Here is a 21,625-nt window from a genome sequence, read left to right as displayed (position 1 = left end):
GTTTCGTCCCTGACCAAACAGGGACATGTAAATAGCACTGTCTTTTAAACAAGTTTCGGAAAGAGAAAAAGATACAGAGCAACCATAACCCCCCCCCCCCGAAAAACGCCCCCCAAACTGTCGATTAAAACCCCCTGGGGAAACGGAAGTGTGGTTTAGTTGCCACGGCAACAATCCTACTGATCTGTGCGGTCAGCAGCCGCGTGCTGGAGGTTGCTAAGTTACCTGTATGGCGAGGAGGCCTACACGAGCCGAGGCTGCTTTGGACTTTTCATACACCTGCAGCCAGGGCAGGAGAAAGATCAGAGTGGGAGCTGTCAGCCATCTTAACCGAGGCACGAAATAACCTTCCTGCGACGCGAGGTAAGGGCCTGGGGGAAGACAGTCCGGCCACGCGGCACTGTCCTCGGCGACTCAGGCGCTGGAAGGGCAGAAGTTTGGCAGGGAGGGCAACTTAGCGCAGTGTTTCTCAACCTTGGCCACTTGAAGATGTCCGGACTTCAACTCCCAGAATTCCCCAGCCAGCGAATGCTGGCTGGGGAATTCTGGGAGTTGAAGTCCGGACATCTTCAAGTGGCCAAGGTTGAGAAACACTGACTTAGCGGACAGATTCGCTGGAGACCGCTACCTGTCGGAGCCTTGGCATGATTACTTTCTGCGGAAAAAACGGAAGGGCGCTTGCTTGGCAAGGATCGACCCGGGGCACTTCGGCAACAGATTGGAACATCTGATATTTAGCTTTCCTCCTTGGAAATAAACGTCGTCGATGGGGCTAAATGTCAATTAATTGTTTAACTCTCCAGCTGGTTGCTGCGATTCTTAACCTAAGAGTCTGAGGGAATAATTTGTAATTTCTTGTTGGTGCGTCAAGGATCCAGATTGGAACTGTTGCTGCCTAGAGGCACCTGTAAAACAAGACAAACTGTTTTGTGTGTGTGTGTGGTGTTGGGTGTGTATCTGTTAAGGGCATTATTGCTGACAAAAAAAAGGGTAATTGGGTCAGTTTAAGAACCAGCGCTTATATATCATTATCTCATTATCCTGAATGGTGGAGTAATTACAATATGTCCCCATGGGTACTATAAGAAAGAATGCTTCTAGTAATTTCTATAGATAGCTATTTTACAATCATATTTGTAAAAAATTAATAAAGTAACGCAAGTAATTAATTTTCTGAATAATAATGAATCTCCTAGTACTGCTCCTAGAGTGGCATGATGGAGTCACTCATTACTATTTACTGAAATCATTAATGCAAGTAAGAAATCAGTGCATCTAATCTCTTACCCACTTAACAAATTTCTCATTTAACAGCATAAATTTTGGGCTCAATCACAGCCATAAGTTGAAGACTATCTGTAGACCAATACACACTCAAGAGACTTATTTGAGCAGTATCTCTCATGAATTCTAAATCTATGCATTGCTTCTTTTAAGGCTGGTAGCCCCACTCCATCATACAAAGATACATTTGCCACTTTCTGGATTCACCCAATCATTTCCTCCAGCTGGCTTATCTAAGCTAAGATGGCCAATGATCTAAATAACATCTTATAGGCTGGACAATTACACGTATGTTGAAAACAACAGCTTTCCAAAACTGAAGGCATTTCTGTATAACTGGGCAAGATGATAGATGGTAGATGCTATAAAATGCCATGTCAAAATCAGTACAGTGTAGAAATTACTATCAATTTTACTCTTCACAAATTTGTCACAACAAATTTAATCGTGAGAAATTAGATTACAGTGTATGGTGTTTTAAAGGAAACAGTGTTTATACTATTTTAGATAATATGAATACAGTATCATTTAAATATTTTTTCTCTCTTTTATTACATTCAAAAAGAAAATACATCTTTACAGGACTACAAGTTGAATATGTAAGCTTAATTAACTCAGATCAAGCAACATGTCTGATGAAGATATTATCACTACTTTAGCCTATACCAAGAGCCCAAAGTTCTCCAAAAGAATCACTTTTCAGGTAAAATAATTTTTCTGCTTTCTATCCTGTTATTGGAAATCTGAGTTCTTCAAAACATTTGAAAGAGGTGCTTTCATAAAACTTGTTAGCTTGACAAAAGTAGTCTTTATCAATTCTAACTTGACATTCTCTTGAAGGCTCATATAACTCTAAATGATGGTCCCTCTGTCTGCACATAAACAATGCAGGTACTTTAAAACCTAGGAGAGGGATACTTTATTAATGTCAACATAGTTTGCAAAACACCTCTTTAAACTGTTTTATATAGCCCTGTCATTGCTGAAATGATGAACTGTTTTATATTTACATACATATATTATGTTTTGTAACTGTACAAAAACTGGGCCAACTGCCAAAAAAACTATTCAGGTTTTTCTTAGCAATGGCGTGCTAGTCAGTACCTTGTATTTTTTAAAATACTAATGATTATTTAGAGTTTCATCATGTCTGAAATATGTAAGTGCCAAACTTCTCTGAAGTATATTTGGATTGATAATTTAATTATCATCAAGACATTGTTGACTGTCAGCAACCATATAGATTTTCTCCATGACAATCTGTCTCTAGCTTAATCTTTCATCTTTCAGTGAAATAGTACACTCATATCCTGTGGTTCATTCATCACCAGGATAACTGAATCTATTCACCTTGCTGCTCTTTTTCCTTCTTTTCATTCCTTCCACGTTTCCCGGCATTGGAGTCTTCTTCAGAGAGTTAGGTCTTTGCATAATGTGTTCAAAGTAGGATAATATGAGCTTGGTTATTTGTGCCCAAAGTGTTAGGCCTGCCACCTTCAGCATATTTAACTTCACCGGCATCCTTTCCTAAAATGCAAGGGAGGGGAAAGGCAGTTGGCAAAGTAAGGCATGGGCATGAGCAGGGGAATGGACAGTAAAGGGTGTGTGTGTGACAGGCTGGTAAGAACCAGAGGTGTCAGTCTGGAATAAACTGGCTGGCCAAGGAGGAGGAGCTTAAGAACAGAATGCGAAATTACATCCAAGAGGCTCTAAATCTCAAAGCTGTTTCCAAAATATCAAAAATGAATTCTATTGGGGGACTTCCGGTGAAGATAGCCAACTAAATATACACCCAGGGAGGGATCCCTGAAGGGTTTTTCACTGGGATGTAGCTCTTCAACTACTAACAGAAGGAACTGGCATTTCTTCAGTTTATATGACTCGTCTGGGTTAGGGAGTCTGAGAATTACCTCTCAAGAGCCTTCAATACACCTCATGTCTGCAAGTAACTTCAGGAGCTGTGCTTCAAAGCAACTGAGTGCTAAAACCTGGTAGTGGGTAGGGCTGCAATCTGTTCATCATTGAAGAAGCTGACATTTTGAAATTCACTTTCACATTTTGAAATTCACCATTTTACTCAAATGGGCAAGTTATGCCTTTTATTTTTTAATCACCTTTAAGGCAGGGGTGGGTTTCAGGTTTTTTTACTACCAGTTATGTGGGCATGGCTTGTTTGGTGAGTGTGGCTTGTTGGGCATGTGATGGTGGGCATGGCTTGTTGGCCATGTGACTGGGCAGGCATGGCTTCATGGTTATGTGACCATATCAACCAATCATTGTGACTGGGTGGACGAAGCTGGTTGGTCATGTGACTGGGTGGTCATAGCTAGTTGGTCATGTGACTGGGTGGGCATGGCAAACTTGACATCACTCACGTCAAGGAGTGCCTTGGCTGGCCTCTCCTCAAAGAGGAGATACAATTTCTCTGTCTATTTATTTATTACTTCTGAACATCCAAAATATGCTATTTAATCCATGTATACGTATATGCCATATGTATACATACATATTACATAGTATAGTGTGTGTATAGGCATACAAAAAGATACATTATCTACTATACATATACTCTATGTATATGTACGCACACGCGCACGCACGTGCACACACACACCCCTCTACTAAAACTATACACATTCAACCTCACTGCATGTGGAAAAACACAGCCGGAGTCCACTTTCTGCCACATATTTAACTATAACTTCTATACATTAGACTATTACACATACCTTCAGATGTTCTTCCCTAGCCTGCCCCACACCCAATCACTCTGGATCTGTTATGCAGTGCTTATTGCTACTGCTGCTATTGAGCCCAGCTACCACTTTGCTGCATGACAGAACCAGGCAGATTTGGGAGGGGGGGGGGTGACAAAGCAGCCTCGTTTCCTTTATACTTCCTTTTTGCCACTCAGATACCGCCGCGAGGAACCATTAATCCAAATGGAAGGGATCCCCACTCTTCCTCATCCAAAGGGCTGTTCCCAGCCAAGCACAGCAACAGTCATTCAGCAGCCCCTGCATGTCTTTCCCTCCTCGCTGAAGAGAAGAAGTGATCCAACCGCCGTTCCTTGGGCCAAGCGGCTCACCGTCACCGCCAGTCCAAGGGAAGGGGGGAAAAAATAAAGCGTGGAAAGAGATGTTTAGTCCTGCCCTGCCATGGGAGGTGTAGAGAAAAGTGGATTTGAGATCGATAAAAGCCTTACTCTTTAAGAAGATCAAGCTCCCACATGTTGCATTTTTGCCCTCCCCAGCCCCCAGAAGCACTTTGCAGGCCTCCCAAACTCTCTGCATGCCTGATTTTTCACAACAAAAGGGGTGTGCAGATGGTTTTGTAGTAGAATTAGGAGACAATGAAGCCAAGCGATGCAATATAGGAAAAGTTTATTGAATGCGCAGGTTCAAACATGCCAAAATAAGCATCAAGGGTTTGAACCCCGAAGGGTCCTTAAAGCCATACATTTATAGTGCAAATTACGTCATCATCTATAGAGGCAGTGTTTAAGCATATAAGGTCATGAGAGGAACCAAAAACTGTCTATGCCAGATGGCCAACAGTTACTATTCCTAAAATATACATGGTCAGCACCTTATAGATCATGCGTGACATAAACAGGGCCCATCTTGCAAGATAACAGGAAACTCCCCGTCTGGGTCGACTTGTTCCCAGATGTGTAAAAATATTTATTGCTCCTTCAGCAACTGTCAGCAATTGTTTTCTGCTTAATGGTGCAAAACCTCAGCTTTAATCAGAGTATTTGATATTAAACATGGCCTGTAGAACTATGGTTCATAATTGGGCCTCTTAGCCCACCTTAGTCCCCCCTTTGTGACTCATCTGACATTTCCAGAAGAGTCACATACTCAGGTTCATTGGATGGTTCTTCCACAGGACGCATTTTCTCATATTCCCATAGAGCCATTACCTGTGCTGTTGCTTTTCGCTCTGCTATTAAGGAAAATACAGCTTGCCTTCTCCCTGTGGGCTATTTCTAGCACCCACCTTGGGCAGGCCTGTCCATAGGGTTACATTGAGGCGTACTGGAGTGTTGGGATTATAACATACAGTCTTTCCTTGCAGGGTGCACAAACTATACATAGTTTTGTTATGAAGGCAATTCATTTTAGTAGACTTACACCCCTGGGGTGACTGCGTATACACAATCAATACAGTGGGCACAACAACAACATCCACATTCACAGGTACAAAATCAGCACATATGGTTAGTAAAGATGATAAAAGACGAAAATAATTAAAGGTTAGTATGCTGGTCCACTATTCTTCACCCGTGCGTAGAAAGTCAGCTTCCGGAGTGACTTAGCAAGGGTTCTCCACTGCCGACCTTTGGAAAATTCGCCGGGGGGGAAGGCTGCGCTGGCTCTCCGTCTTCCCTTCCAGGTGCGGGATCTGCTTCAGGTGCAGGATCGGCTTGGATTTCCCTTAAATTGTCTGTATGCAACTGTCCGTTAGCGAATGGGACACCAGCAAATGGCCACCAGTCAACCGCTAATTGACTGTTCCGCCAATTGATTGTTGGACCGTTGGGTTGGCGTACTTCACAATACAAATAATGCACACAATGAAAGCAAGAATCACAATACCTATAGCAATACAACAAAGGATATAGTTGGACTTTATTGACGAATCAATTTCAACTTCAACGGTTGGTCGCTGGGATGTGTGGTCCATTGTTTGTCAGCGGCCCTCTTTACACGAGTCCAATGTATCCAGGTTTTAGATTCCGCAATCTTAACAGCAAGTGGAGATGTCATAATTACCTCATAAGGTCCCTTCCACCTCCCTTCTAATTGTTCCTTTTTCCAATGTTTTACCCATACTCGGTCCCCTGGCTTGAAAGAATGACACTTAGTTACCAATCTGGGAGGGGTCTGCTCTAACACATAATTCCGCAACCTGTTTATTTAGTTCCTGCACCATTTCCATGGCCCAAACTCCCCCCTTATGCCCCAAATCAGGCCATCCAGTCAAATTGCGCCGCAACAACGTCAGAGGCCGACCAAACATCAACTCATATGGGGAGAGTCTATGTTGTCGTCTGGGAGCACTCCGAATTGCATACAATGCAAGGGGCAAAGCATCGGGCCACTTCAAGTGTGTTTCCGCACAAATTTTGGTTATCTTTTCTTTTAAAGTCCTATTCATCCTTTCCACGGGAGAACCAGATTGTGGGTGGAAAGAAGAATGGAAGCGCCATTTCACCCCTGTAGCTTGTGCAATGGCTCGATTAATATGATGGACAAACTCCGGGCCATTGTCTGATGAAATAAAGGAGGGGTTGCCAAATCGAGGAATGATCTCCTTAAGTAAAACCTTTGCTACTTCCTGTGCCTTTTTCGTTCTAGTAGGGAACGCCTCTGGCCATCCCGTGTATAAATCCACAATAACTAGCATAGCCCGATAAAACCCACTTCGTGGCATATCAGTAAAGTCAATCATGACTGTGTCCATAGGATAGTAGGCAATAGGTATAGTTCCTGGTGGAAGGGAAGGACCCTGCCTAGGATTAACTCTAGCACACGTTTCACAGGAAGATGCGACTTTTACTGCCATCCCTGCTAACCCATTTATATAGTAATCCCTCATAAGAGCGGATTCCAAAGCTGTTTTCCCCATATGGGTGGTTTCATGAGCGGACCGAACCAATTGCCATGCCACTGTGGAAGGCACATATATTCTTCCATCCGGAAGAATGTACCAGCCCTTATCGATGACCGCCATCAAATCGTTGACTGCCTTATCACATTCAGCTAAAGAATAGGAGGGTTGGATGTCTACTGGTATAACCCCTAAATCCAAGGCCACATTAATATACATGTCTGGTAGAGGCTCATGACGCAATGCTGCAGCTCGTGCTTCAGCATCTGCTGCCCTGTTCCCTAAAACAATTCTATCATCACCTCGTTGATGGCCTCTACAATGCATAACTGCCACCTTTTTTGGTTTTTGGACAGCATCTATCAATCTCTGAATTAAATGGCTATGTTGTATATATTTGCCAGCTGAATCCCTAAATCCCCTTTCCTTGTATACAGCACCATGAGCATGTAAAGTTAAAAAGGCGTATTTACTATCCGTCCATACATTCAAGCGTTCACCTTCAGCCCGTTCCAATGCCCGAATGAGGGCCCACAATTCTGCCACTTGCGCACTTTTTCCTGCTCCCAACGGCCCGCTTTCAATTACCCCCTCATCATCAACAATGGCATAGCCTGCAACTCTCATCCCCTGATGTATATAACTAGACCCATCGGTAAACCAGTTATAATCCACCTGAGGCAAAGGTATGTCAGTTAAATCGGGTCGTGTGGAATAAACGGTTTCCAACACTTGTACACAATCATGCTCCACCTCAGTTTCTGTGGGCAAGAGGGTAGCAGGATTTAATGAGGTAGAAACCACTAGATGAACCTGGGGGTTTTCGATCATCATGGCTTGGTATTTGATGAGTCGTTGGTTACTAATCCACAAGGTATTTGATGAGTCGTTGGTTACTAATCCACAAATGGCCTTTCCGATCAAGAATTGCTTGAACAGAGTGTGGGGTGTGGACCTTGATGGGGCAGGAAAAAGTGAGTTTGTTACAATCTTGCAGCAATTCTGCGATGGCTGCTAAAGCTTTCAAACAATGCGGCCACCCTTGCGCCACAGCATCTAGCTGTTTTGACAGATATGCAACTGGTTGTTGCCACTGGCCGAGCTGCTGAGTCAACACCCCTAAAGCGACATTCTTTCGTGTATCCACATACAAATTGAAGGGCTTACTCAGATTTGGCAAGGCCAAGGCCGGAGCTCTTAACAGAGCTTCTTTAATTGCATCAAAGGCTTGATCCTGCTCCTTTGTCCAAAGGAAGGGGTCTGTCTTACTTCCCTTGGTAGACGAATAAAGTGGAGCTGCCATTAGCGCATAATTTGGAATCCAAATTCTACAAAAACCTGCCAAGCCTAGAAAGCCTCTCAATTGCCTCCTATCGGTTGGCCTCGCCAGATTAAGCAACGCTTGCTTTCTCTCCGGGCCTAGTGCTCTTTGCCCTTGCATTATGTCATAACCTAAATAACGGACTTTTTGTTGGACTAACTGAGCCTTACTTCTGGACGCCCGATATCCACAATCTAACAACAAACACAACATACGTCTCGTATTTTCCCAACAACCGTCCCGTGACTATCCAGTAACCAGCACATCATCCACATATTGTAAAACCGAATCTCCCTGTTGGAAGGGGATAAAATATTGTAAATCCTTGGCTAACGCGGTTCCGAAGAGAGTTGGGGAATTTTTGAACCCCTGAGGTAACCTTGTCCAACTATATTGGCTCCTTGTTCCAGTATACGGATTTTCCCATTCAAAAGCAAACAATGGCTGGCTAACAGGATGAATGGGTATAGTAAAGAAGGCATCCTTTAAATCAATCACTGAAAACCATGTAGCATTAGGCGGGATGAGACTGAGCAGAGTATATGGATTAGACACCGACGGGTGAATTGTGACTGTCCTATCATTAACCACGCGCAAATCTTGCACTGGTCTGAAAGACCCGTCTGGTTTTAGGATAGGCAGAATTGGAGTGTTCCATGGGGATTGAATAGGGACCAACACTCCAGCATCTAAGTATGTTAGAATACAGTCGTATATAGACAGGATGGCTTCCCTCCAATAGGGTCGTTGCTGCCCAATGTGAACAGGAGTTGCCAGGGGCTTCAATTCCACAATAATAGGGGGGTGATGTGCTGCAAACCCCGGAGGGTTATCCTCAGCCCATAGTCCTGGTACATCAAATTCCCTCCATACATCCAAACATTCTTCCTCAGAAGTCCTAACCACCATCAACCTCCACACTTCATCAGGCCGGTGACTAACAGTGAGATACTGCTTTCCCTCATCAAAGGAAATAGTAGCTCCTAACTTGCTCAACAAATCCCTTCCTAACAATGGGACAGGACATTCGGGTATATACAGGAACACATGTTGAATTTCAGAGCCCTTAAAAGTACAGGTGACTGGTTTCAAGACTTGATGTCCTACAACTTGTCCAGACACCCCTTGTACTTGAATTTGGTATGGACCAGGAGTAGTTATTGGGTTATTTATCACCGATCGTCCAGCCCCTGTGTCTACTAAAAAGGTAGTCTGTTGACCCCCAATATTCAGAGTAACCATTGGCTCGGGGGGAGTCTGCTCCAAGCCAGGTCCCCGTCAATCTGACCAACCGATTCCTGCCAATCCAATTCCCTCTACTCCTGCATTTACTTGAGCATTAAAACCTCTTCCTCCTTGACCCTGAGCCGGTTGCGATCCCCATCCATGACCTGGATGTCTGGGTGGCCCTCCTCGGCTCATCATCCCTTGCCCAGGCATTCCACGACCTACCATGTTACGTCCCAACGGGCGTCGCCCGGGCGGGCCCCTAAACACTCCACGTCCTCTAAGAGTCAACCTTTTTGGACACTCTCTCTGCCAATGACCTTCAGATCCGCAATGGGCACATTGATTTGGCCCCAATCCTGTCCTTCCTCCCTGTAAGGCCAATGCCAACAACTCCGTCTTCTTATGCATACGATCATCTTTGTCCTTCTTCTCAACCTTATCCCTATTCACATACACTTTCCTAGCCACCTCTACCAACCCGGTCGTATTCTTTCCCAACGCTCCCTCTAACCTTTGCAATTTCTTACGAATATCCAACGCACTTTGTGCAATAAACCTCTCATTCAACATCCTCACATTCTCTGGAGCCCTCGGGTCCATCTGAGTATACAACTCATAAGCCTCAATCAACCTTCGAAGGAATGCTCCTGGACTCTCATCTGCTCCCTGCATAACCAATGAGGGCTTAGACAAATTCACAGGGGTTTTTCCTGCCTTCTTGAGAGCTGCCACTATCACGGTTTGATACGTTTGTATCTTTGCCATGTCACCTGCTACCTTAGGATCCCAACCAGGGTCCCGTTCCGGTGCCTCTTCCAAAAGTTTCCGAGCCCTATCTGCTTCTGTATGATAACGTTCTCTAAAAACCTCTCGCATTCCTGCTTTGCATTTCTCTCTCTCCTCTGCTGTTAGCAACGTAGTTAACAGCTGTTGTATATCTCGCCAATTGGGGTTATGACTATGCATAATGGTTTGAAACAGATCCGTCATTTCCGTGGGCTTCACGGACAATGGACCAAAATGCTTCCGTCAATTCAATAAGTCCGTAGTTGAAAAAGGGATATATTGAAAACAAGGGCGGTACTCAAGATCTCCCTGGGCGTTGATGGCCACCTGTTGTTCTGATACTCTTAATGGAAAGAGTCCTTCCTTTTCCTCTAACAATGTACTTTCCTCTTTCCCGGCTTCCGCCCTCTCTGCCTCCTGCTGTCCGATGATCTCCTGCCCCCACAGCACTTTCCTTATCTCCACTACCCGCAACAGCAGCACCCATAGCCTGGGGCACAACAATGCCTACAGGTGCCGATGCATAGGGAGGGGGAGGTCTGAAGAGTTCCCCCTCGTCTTGGGCAAAAATCCTTTTCTTCTCTGACTCCTTTTTCTCTGAAGCTGCTACATTTTTGACACATCTCGACGCTAACCTCAACTTCCCCTTTTCCTTCGGTCTAACCACACACAGGCGAACCATTTCGGCTTGACACTGCAATAATTCATCAGCCTGTCCTGCTACAGCGTCTCCCCACTGATCTATATATGGAAACTGATTGGGATAGCGTTCTTCGTCTGCAGCAATTAACGAAGTTAAATCATCTATAATTTGATTTCGAAAAGTTCCTCCCATTGGCCATCCTACCCCCATATGTGGCCACTGGTTCTGACACAAGTAAATAAGCCTATCCTTGGTCAATTTTGGGTAAGGGACTCTATATTCAGTGTGGTTAAAATATGAGTCAAATCCTTTAATCATGCAGTCCAGCGGTGTGCTGGGTATGCTGCTTCCCCCACCCATTCCTAACACACTACCAGCGACCTGAGGCCCCAGAAGCCGGAACTCAATGGCCACCTGCAGGAACTGCGCTGGTTTAACCACCCACACAACCTATACGGACTTCATTAGGAACGCCGTCCCGAGTCCAGGGGGGTGATCAGGCCCCCTCTTCTATCTTCAAACGAGATAGGTACAATACAATTATCAAGATACTCGCCTGAGACGTCTTCTCCCCACGGATCCTGGCCAGGAAACACCACAGCTCCTTTCCTAAGTTTGCAGGGTTCTTGGACTCACAATGTGTGTCCCCTTTGGTGTGGGTGGGCTGCTGTTGCTGCTTCCCGGGGCAAAAGAAGACCCGTGGCGCCTGGAAGCCAAGGAGCAGCAGCCCCACACCCCAACGGGGCAAAGTGGACCTCAGCAAAATATTGCCTTAGCTTCTCTGTCCCATCTGAAGGGTGCCAGAAAATGTAGTAGAATTAGGAGACAATGAAGCCAAGCGATGCAATATAGGAAAAGTTTATTGAATGCGCAGGTTCAAACATGCCAAAATAAGCATCAAGGGTTTGAACCCCGAAGGGTCCTTAAAGCCATACATTTATAGTGCAAATTACGTCATCATCTATAGAGGCAGTGTTTAAGCATATAAGGTCATGAGAGGAACCAAAAACTGTCTATGCCAGATGGCCAACAGTTACTATTCCTAAAATATACATGGTCAGCACCTTATAGATCATGCGTGACATAAACAGGGCCCATCTTGCAAGATAACAGGAAACTCCCCGTCTGGGTCGACTTGTTCCCAGATGTGTAAAAATATTTATTGCTCCTTCAGCAACTGTCAGCAATTGTTTTCTGCTTAATGGTGCAAAACCTCAGCTTTAATCAGAGTATTTGATATTAAACATGGCCTGTAGAACTATGGTTCATAATTGGGCCTCTTAGCCCACCTTAGTTTGGGATGCCTGCAGAGTGCTCCTGGGAGCTGGGGAGAGCAAACACTTTTTAAAAAATGAACTTCTTCAAAATCGTGATGCGTCTTATACTCCATTGCGTCTTATACTCTGAAAAATACAGTAGCAGAAAATACAGAGGAGTCCATTGCAATTTTGGAATATAAACCTGACAGGTAGCAAAATTCTATGCAGCTACAATGATCACATGGAAAATTCAATTTCAGAGAGAAGGGGGTCAAGCTATTTTCCAAAGCACCTGAAGCAATGGTGGGTTGCCAATATTTTTACTACCTGTTCGTGCGTACTCCTGTGCTTGCACACTCGTGAAGCTTCTATGTGTGTGCAGAAGCATCCAGGTGAGTGAGCGGAGCCTCCTGCCACCGCTACTACCAGTTCGCCCAACCTGGGCCGAACCAGAAGCAACATACCTCTGATCTGAAGTCCAGGCAAGGAATATTGGATGGACTAAGGAGAGAGATTCAACCAAGAAATGAGGAGGAACTTTCTGACAGTGAGAACAATCCAGCAATGGAACAGCTTGCCTTTGGAAGTTGTGGGGGCTTCATCACTTGAGACTTTAAATAAGAGATTGAACTGCCATTTGTCAGAAATGGTGTAGGGTCTCCTGCTTGAGCGGGGGGTTGGACTAGATGACCTATAAGGTTCCTTCCAACTCTGTTAGTCTGTTATCTATTATGTTTACATGCATCAATTTTTCATAGTTATCTCTAACAATTTTTAAAGAATCTGTATTTACACACATACTTACCCACTTTCCCATCATGTAACCAAGGGCAAGAGCCATACTGTTTCATATCATGTATTTTATTATTATGGACGTTATTGCTTACTATTATTATTAGTAATATCTTTTAACTATTTTAAACAGTGATAATTCTTATCTATTGCTGGTTTTGTGGATTAGATAGATTTGTCTTTATAGAAATGGTTAGTTATAAACTAATGTGTAAAAGCAAAAAGTTGAGGCTGGAGTTTTTTTTTTTTATCTTGTATTGTGCTAAAAAGAGTCAAATGTCTTTTTTCCCTTTTTTCCCTTGTACCTTACAGTTTCTTTTCCCCACTCTTTTTCCATCCCTTAATTTCCTATTTCTACCTTTTTTTTGTATTTTATATATAGATAAAACAAAAAAAAAAGAATACTACTGGACACTGATTGATTGGTCAAGGGGGGCGGCAGGGAAAGGGAAAAAAGCAAGCTTTGTGTAGGAATACTCAGATCCAGCTTTACCTTTGCTATAACCACTTGACTTTAGTAAAAGAACCTTTCACTTCAATGAATGGAGTCAAGGGTTTTTCTTTCATAAATGTCCAAGTGGGAACAAGCTTGACATTTGGCCTCTTCCAATATGTTGGCCACTATATCATTTTTCAGGTTTGCAGGCTAAAATGTTTACTTTACTGATTCTTTCTTTTGCTGTCTATATTTTATTGGGCATTCCATCAGTTCCTAGAGCCTTCTGGACTATTAATGACTAGGATTAATCAGGATCACCTATCTTCATCTTCTACTACTAGAAGTTCTTGTAAGTGGGAATATCTTCTAAGGTATCTTGGATGTTACATCTTTCCTATACAGTATTTCAGTATACTCCTTCCATTTTCATTTTATCTCCTTTAAATCAGCTACCATCCTTTGGCATATTTAGTTTACCAATTGGAGTTTTGAACCTCCTTTTGAGTTCAGAGATCTTTGGTTTCTCTTCCAACTGAGCAATTTCCATGTGTATTCTGAGATCTCTTCTGTATATTTCATTTTTGAAGTCTTTTTCTCACAATCACTCTTTAAAGCAGTTCTTGAAAACTGGTGGTTATATGTTCAAACTCATATTATGGAAACTGATTGGCTATCTTCTTATTTAGCTTGGAATTTTGCACATTAGAATTCATGATATGTTCCACAGTCAGAACTGGCAATATCTTTGATGTTACAATTGGACTCTTCCACCTCCTTTTAACAATATAATAGGCAATATGATTGCTATATATTCCATAACTATATCTCATGTGTATGTATACGTGTGTGGCAGAGGTGGGTTCCTACCAGTTCGCACCTATTCAGTAGAACCGGTTTGTCAAATCTACCGAACCGGTTAGAAGAGGTTCCACCAGTAGACCCGGAAAGCAGGCCACACCTACAGAAGAGGTTCCAAAAATTTTTGAAACCCACCACTGGTGTGTGGATATATAAATACCAAAATTAAGGACACATTGAAAGATATAATAATTAGCTAGGTTACCGTATTTTTCGGTGTATAAGACACACCGGAGTATAAGACGCATGAAGATTTGGAAGAGGTAAACTAAAAAAAAAGTTTTTGCACTCTGTAGGCCTCCCAAACCCTCTGCACACCTCATTTTCTGTGAAAAATGGGTCATGCAGAAAGTTTGAGAGGCCTGCAAAGTGCTCCTGAGGACTGGGGGCAAAAGCAAGCAAAAACCAGCCTATTTTTTGCAAAACACCAGGGCATGCATTGGCTTTGGGAGGCTTGTGGAGTGCTCCTCGGGGTTGGGGGGGGGGCAAAACCGAGCAAAATGTGGCCCATTTTTTGCTCATTTCTGCCCTCCCCAGCCCCCAGGAGCACTTTGCAGGCCTCCCAAACCCTCTGCATGTTCATTTTTCAAAGGGGGTGAGGTGTCGGGAGGCCAAAAATGCTGTATTCAGTGTATAAGACACACACAGATTTTTGCCCTCTTTTTTGGGAGGGAAAGGTGCATCTTATACTCCAAAAATATAGTAGTTATTTTAGAAACAGTATTTGAATTGCCTCTAAAGTTTGCAACACTTCTGTTTTTGAATTCATTCTGGAAAATATTTGTTTTTCACATAATAATATTCTTTATGTATTAATATATTATAGGAAGAGCTACAAGAAGCACTTCTTGCTCGTGCAGTAAATCAGCAGGCTGAAGAATATTCAGAAGACTTTGAAAGTGATGAATGTACGTTGAGGAAGACTTAAATGTTGTACTCTGTGGATTTCATTTTTAATCATTTATAATATATTTTTAATAAATATAGATGGTGTTCATTGACGGGCAGAGGTCCTGTCCAGAGGTATTGCATGGTTTGGTACTCTTTCTGCTCCTGTTTAACATCTACATGAAGCTGCTCAGTGAAGTCATTCATAGCTGTAGAATGAAGTATAGCAGTATGCTGATGATAGCCAGCTATATAGTGAAGTAAACAATGCTTCCAATATCCTGTTTTAGTGTCTGGAGGTTGCACAGGTCTAGATGGAGTAGAACAAGCTTCAGCTCAACCCTGCCAAGACAAAGTGACTTTGGGTTTTAGGGTCAGATGGATTAAGGAATTTATCACCTTTGGTTTTGGATTGCATTTCTCCAGACCAATGCATTGCACAATCTGAGAATCCTGTATTTAAAACTCCTGCTCAAAGAATAACTTTGAGTTGTATCTATTCCTGAATCAGGAGGCTCTAGATTTAATGACTCATGGCTCTAGATTTAATGACTCATGATTACTTCCTGTATAGATTACTATAATGCACACTATTTGGGGCTGTCTTTGGGGCTGTACTCAGAAGCGTAAATTGCTGCAAAATGAAGCACTGTGAGCAGTAATGTGCATACCTAGCTCTTTACATATTAACCTCTGCTCTACAAACTGCATTGATTACTAATTTGCTCCTGGGACTAATTGCTGGTAAAGCATGCTGGTAATCTATATATATAAAAATGGCTGTGTGTGTCTGTGTATGTTCCAGCATAACTCTGGAATGGCTCGAGCAATTTCAACCAAACCTGGTGCACAGATTACACAAATACTGGGGGGGGGGGGGTGTTGTAAGACAGCCCTAATACCCCTCGGTGTGTGTGTTTGTGTGTGTGCGTGTGTAACCCTGGCATGCAGGTGGCATGCAGATTTTCGGATCTCTACTGTGCATTGAGCACCAAGACCCTGACCACCATTTTGATAAGAGGAGTGGGAAGCTTCAAATGAGGGGAAAGCCCTCATGGCAGGGAAAGTGGCAGCAGCCGAGAAACAGACAGGTATGGCTCCTGTTCCTCATGCAGGGGTGATGGGGGGGGGAGTTTCGCGGTCGGAGGCGGGGACTTGACTGGGTGGAGTAAGGGGACACTGGACTGCTGGTTCAAGAGGAAAGGGGTACATGCACACGGTACCCAGTAGTGGGGCTCAAACAGGCTGTGGGAGGAGGAGCACTCCCCCAGCCACCATGTTTGCAGCTCGGCTACAGAGTTTCTGCCTCGGACACTCCTGAGGAGCACCGAGAGAAAAGGCGGATGCATCAGGGTCACTTTAGGCTGAGTGGTGGCTTTCATCCCCGCTGCTGCTGTTGCTTCTGCCACTCTCGGGCTTTCTTCGCCCTCTTGCCTGCTGTGCAGCTTCTCTGCGAAGGAAAGCGCCCCAGCAGAGGAGTCTGGTTTGTTCCCTGTTTGCTGTTGTCATTTTGGGCTCTTTCTCTCTCTCAAGCTCCTTCCTCATTTTCTTCTCTTCAGGTGGAGTTGTAGGAAGGCCTACTAGGCCCAAAACGGGGTATGGGGGTGGTTGTGCGTGCATGTGCAGGGACGTGGGGAGCATGGCGTGTGTGTATCGCACAACACTATAAATATAATTCATTATTTTTCCTGTCTAATACAGGATTAGGAAAAATAAATACCCAGGCAACGCCAGGTTATCAGCTAATTGTCTATAAAGCCTTACATGGCATGGGTCCAGGTTATTTGAGGGACCGCCTTTCCACAGTGACATCTGTCTGTCCCATCAAGTCTAGCAGAAGAAGCTTGTTACAGGTTTTGTCTACGAGAGACTATTATCTGGCAGATCCAGATAATGACCTCCTGGTGACTGCTGTATGATTAATTGTGTTTAACGTTTGTATTGTTTGTATGGTTGCTTCTCAAAATGTTTTAATATATTTTTTATATTTTAATTGTAAGCCACACAGATTCATGAACGTGAGATGGGTGACTATATAAATTGAATGAGTTATTGAATAGAATATGATTAATAATCTCTTTTTATACTGAACTATAGCAAGATGTACAATTTATCTTAATTGATTCACAGATACAATTTTGCTTTGAATTACAACATACCATATTTTGACAATTGTTTCACATAATTTATTTATCACTTTGGAGAGGCATAGATTGATTTATGCTTGGCAGCAGAAAGTGTGAGAAAAGTGTTAAGTACTCATTGCTGTCAAAATCATTCTTTGACTTTGCACTGTTGCTCTTTCTTTTATACATGAAATGTCAATCTTTTTCCAGACTCAGAAGAGGAATTTCCTGAATCTGAGGAAAACATCTGTCCTAAATCAGCAGTCTTTACAGTATCACCATCTAAGTTTAATCTTTGTAACAGGGACACTTTAAAAAGTGAAAGTGCCGATGACTTGTCTTCATCAGAGGAATATGAGGGACCTCAATATATGTCCATTCTGGAGAGAAAAGTTTTGAGCAAAGAGAGGCCAACTATTCCTTTTTCACTAAGTGAACATCCTGAATCATGTAAAAGGAGTACAGCAAAACAATCCATTCCATTTGAAATATCTTCGTCAAATCACTGTTCGTTTGGAAAACAAACTGTTGGTAACTTGACTTTAGCAAACTATAAAGAAATGCCTCAAGAAGCAACCACATCAGAAAATAAACAACTGATCAAAGACACCAAAGGTGACACACTTATTGAAGAAAGATCTGATTGTGAAGAAAACTACAGTCATATGGAGGAAACAATTAGGTGTGAATTGTCATTAGAGAAAAAGGATATGATCCAGTGTAAAATGGAAAGCAAGCCAGTGCCAAAGCCAAGGGAGTTCAAGACTAAGGCTACATCAGCATCAGGTAAAGGAAATTTATTTAAATGTTATTGCTTAAATTGTGTAATTTCCAGATTGCTAAAATTATTTTAAAACAAAATAGTTTTAAAATAGAAACTTTTTTATTTAAATAAAGTTTTAATTCTTTGAATATATGTATTTAAAAGGGAGAAAACCATTGTCTTTCTATTTGACAAAGTAAGTTTTGTTTAGTTTATTTAAAAATTAAAGCATTGCCATTTTGCCATGTGATATAATGTAGAATTACTTATAAGGCAGCAGTATATAGGTAGTCCTTGATTTACAACAGTTCATTTAGTGATTGTTCCAAGTTACAACAGCACTGAAAAAAGTGATTTATGACAATTTTTCACACTTAAAACCATTGCAGCATCCCCATGGTCAGATGAGCAAAATTCAGACACTTGGCAACTGACTCATATTTATGATGGATGCAGTGTCCTGGGGTCATGTAACACCTTTTGCAGCCTTCTGACAAGCAAAGTCAATGGGGAAGTCAGATTCACTTAACAATTGTGTTACTAATTTAACAACTGTAGTGATTCACTTAACTGTGGCAACCAGGGTCATAAAATGAGGCAAATTCACTTATCAAATGTTTCGCATAGCAACAGAATTTTTGGCCTCAATTGTGGTCATAAGTCTAAGATTGCCTGTATTTAGATGCCAGGCATTGCTTTTTTTAAAGTTTTTATTTTACACACATAAACACATCAACAAAAACAAACACATGACTTAAGACAACATGGGAACAAGAAGTTCCATCATATATCATACAGCAGTTCCGTATCGGTTTCTTTGCAATTAGTATTTTCCCTTTCTATACCTTTCTATCTTACATTCATGGCCTCTTTATTCGTTATCCATTTTTATGTACAATTCTATATTTATTTATACTTAGCTATTTATAACCAAATATTGTTTACCTATAATGTGCTATATATTCTTACTATCATTTATTCTCTAACATACAATTCTATGTATACATTCGCATGGTTATTCTTTTTCTTTGCCAATCTTATACTATTGTTATTCCATTTAAGAGATTATAGGGTAGTTTGGATTGTATTGTTTACCATCCCTAACTTCTGTTATGACGCCACCTTATTTTTTCTTTCTTTTCTTTTCTCTCTCCCTTCCTTCTCTACTTCCTTCCTTCCTCCTCTCCTTCCCTTCTTTCTTTCCTTACCTCTCCCCTACTCTTACCCTCTCTCTTCCCCTTCCTACCCTCTCTCCTTCTCTTTTTCTCCCTCCCTCCTCTCCTTCTCTTTCTCTCCCTTCCACCCACCTTTCCTTATCTCTTTCTTCTTCCCTTATCTCTCCTCCACTCTTCCTCTTCCTTTCCTACTATCTCTCCTTCTCTTTCTCTCCCTTCCATCCTCCTCTCCTTTCCCTTCCTTCTTCCCTCCTTTCTCTACTTCCTTCCTCCTCTCCTCTCCTCTCCTTCTTCCCTCCCTTTCTTTTTCTATTGTTATAGGTGTCTCTTTCAAATCTCAATTTATGTTTTCTTTGGGATGGTATTTCCACAAACCCATATAATTTCATATCATTTTCTTTTTTCTCTTTCGTTCTATAGTTTATATGCCAGCTATCATCCTGAATTGATTTCACCATTCTTAACCTTCTTATTTTATTAAACATCTGGGCTCTTTTTTTTTTTGGTGCATTCAGTCCATTCAAATTTATCGAGATAATTGTTGTTTCTTGATCCATCTTTAACTGGGGTTGTTTTTTTGTTTTTTTTACTTCTGGTTTGTATCTGACACTATACTTTTCCGCACACACGGGAAAAAAAATTAGAGGGAACATTGGTGCTACTGCAGAAATTAATTACTTTCAAAAGAGGCGTGCCTGCTGATACAAAGAAGTGAATTTTAGAAATAAATACAAGCTCATATCTATCAGAAAGTCCCAGAATGTAACAAATATTTGGACACATATTATTTATGTGCTCTGACTATAACTGACTGAAGGCAGCATTTACGGAATTTAAATTTATTCTAAATGAACATTTTTAGAAGTAAATAATAATTATTTTTTATATTTTTCTTAGCTGAAAATATAAGCATTCCTGCATTATATGATTTTTCAAAGCCATCTCCTCAACCTAGAAGTATTTTGAGGAAAAGTAACCATGTGGAAGACTATGAAGGAACGAAGGCAGAGGGAAGAATACCTAATCACCATCGACTGTTTTCTTTATCTGCACCATCTTCTGAAACAAGATTAAATGATCAAGTGATGAAATCTGAAAGAAGAGCACTTTCTGAAAGTCCTGGTGCTGAGGTTAGCAGAATATTATAACTTACATATGGTACAAAACACCCAAAGAAAATTTACTGTAAGAATCTCATCTGATCCACATTTTAAGCTGACTTGATTCAGATTTTAAGCTAACTGACCAACTTAATGATAAACATACTTCATGTAATTATTAGAATAGAATAAAATAGAAGAATAGAATAGAATAGAATAACAGAGTTGGAAGGGACCTTGGAGGTCTTCTAGTTCAACCCCCTGCCTAGACAGGAAACACTATACCACTTCAGACAAATGGTAATTTAACATCTTCTTAAAAACTTCTGATGTTGGAGCATTCACAACTTCTGGAGGCAAGTTGTTCCACTAATTAATTGTTTTAATTGTCAGGAAATTTCTCCTCAGTTCTTCTCTCCTTGATTAGTTTCCACCCATTGCTTCTTGTTCTACCCTCAGGTGCTTTGGAGAATAGTTTGACTCCCTCTTCTTTGTGGCAACCCCTGAGATATTGGAACACTGCTGTCATGTCTCCCCTAGTCCTTCTTTCTCTTAAACTAAACATACTCAGTTCCTGCAATTGTTCTTCATATGTTTTAGCCTCCAGTCCCCTAATCAACTTTGTTGCTCTTCTCTGCACTCTTTCTAGAGTCTCCACATCTTTTTTACATTGTGGTGACCAAAACTGAATGCAGTTTTCCAAGTGTAGCCTTACCAAGGCATTATAAAATGGTATTAACACATGATCTTGATTCTATCCCTCTGTTTATGCAGCCTAGAACTGTGTTGGCTTTTTTGGCAGCTGCTCACTGCTGATTCATATTTAAATGGTTGTCCACTAGGATTCCAAGATCCCTCTCACAGTTTGAGCAAGGTACCACCTATACTGTACTTGTGCATTTTGTTTTTCTTGCCTAAATGTAGAACCTTACTTTTTTCATCATTGAATTTCATTTTGTTAGATAGCGCCCAATGTCAAGATCTTTCTGTATCTTAAGCCTATCTTCTGGAATGTTGGCTATTCCTGCCAGCTTGGTGTCATCTGCAAATTTGATGAGTTCCCCATTTATTCCCTCATCCAAATCATTGATGAAGATGTTGAAGAGTACTGGGCCTAAAATGGAGCCTTGCGGTACTCCACTGCATACTTCCCTCCATGTAGATGCAATTCCATTGAGGACTACATGTTGAGTACGATTGGTCAGCCAGTTATGAATCCATCTGGTGGTGATGCTGTTTAACCCACATTTTTCTACTTTATCTAGTAGTAGGTTATGGTCTACTTTATAAAATGTCTTATTGAAGTCCAAGTAAATTATATTGACAGCATTCCTCTAGTCCACTA

At 41.9% G+C, this 21,625-nt stretch overlaps 1 protein-coding gene across 1 annotated transcript in view; it reads left to right on the top strand.

Annotated features, from left to right (window-relative positions):
* The first annotated feature begins 200 nt into the window (after positions 1-200).
* Positions 201-21,625, top strand: part of MAP9 (microtubule associated protein 9) — a 52,320-nt gene continuing 30,895 nt past the window's right edge. Inside the window, exons 1-5 of the mRNA XM_087724648.1 lie at positions 201-363; positions 1,850-1,987; positions 15,055-15,136; positions 17,453-18,028; positions 20,078-20,310. Of these exons, the coding sequence (XP_087580774.1) occupies positions 1,913-1,987; positions 15,055-15,136; positions 17,453-18,028; positions 20,078-20,310 (966 nt within the window). The 5' untranslated portion in view covers positions 201-363; positions 1,850-1,912. The remainder of the gene's footprint in view (positions 364-1,849; positions 1,988-15,054; positions 15,137-17,452; positions 18,029-20,077; positions 20,311-21,625) is intronic.

Source organism: Thamnophis sirtalis, unplaced genomic scaffold (assembly GCF_051295495.1).
Source record: "Thamnophis sirtalis isolate CommonGarterSnake01/CBP01778 unplaced genomic scaffold, rThaSir2_p1.2 scaffold_10, whole genome shotgun sequence".
Classification (NCBI taxonomy): Eukaryota; Metazoa; Chordata; class Lepidosauria; order Squamata; family Natricidae; genus Thamnophis; species Thamnophis sirtalis.
This window is presented reverse-complemented; position numbering and strand designations above follow the sequence as displayed.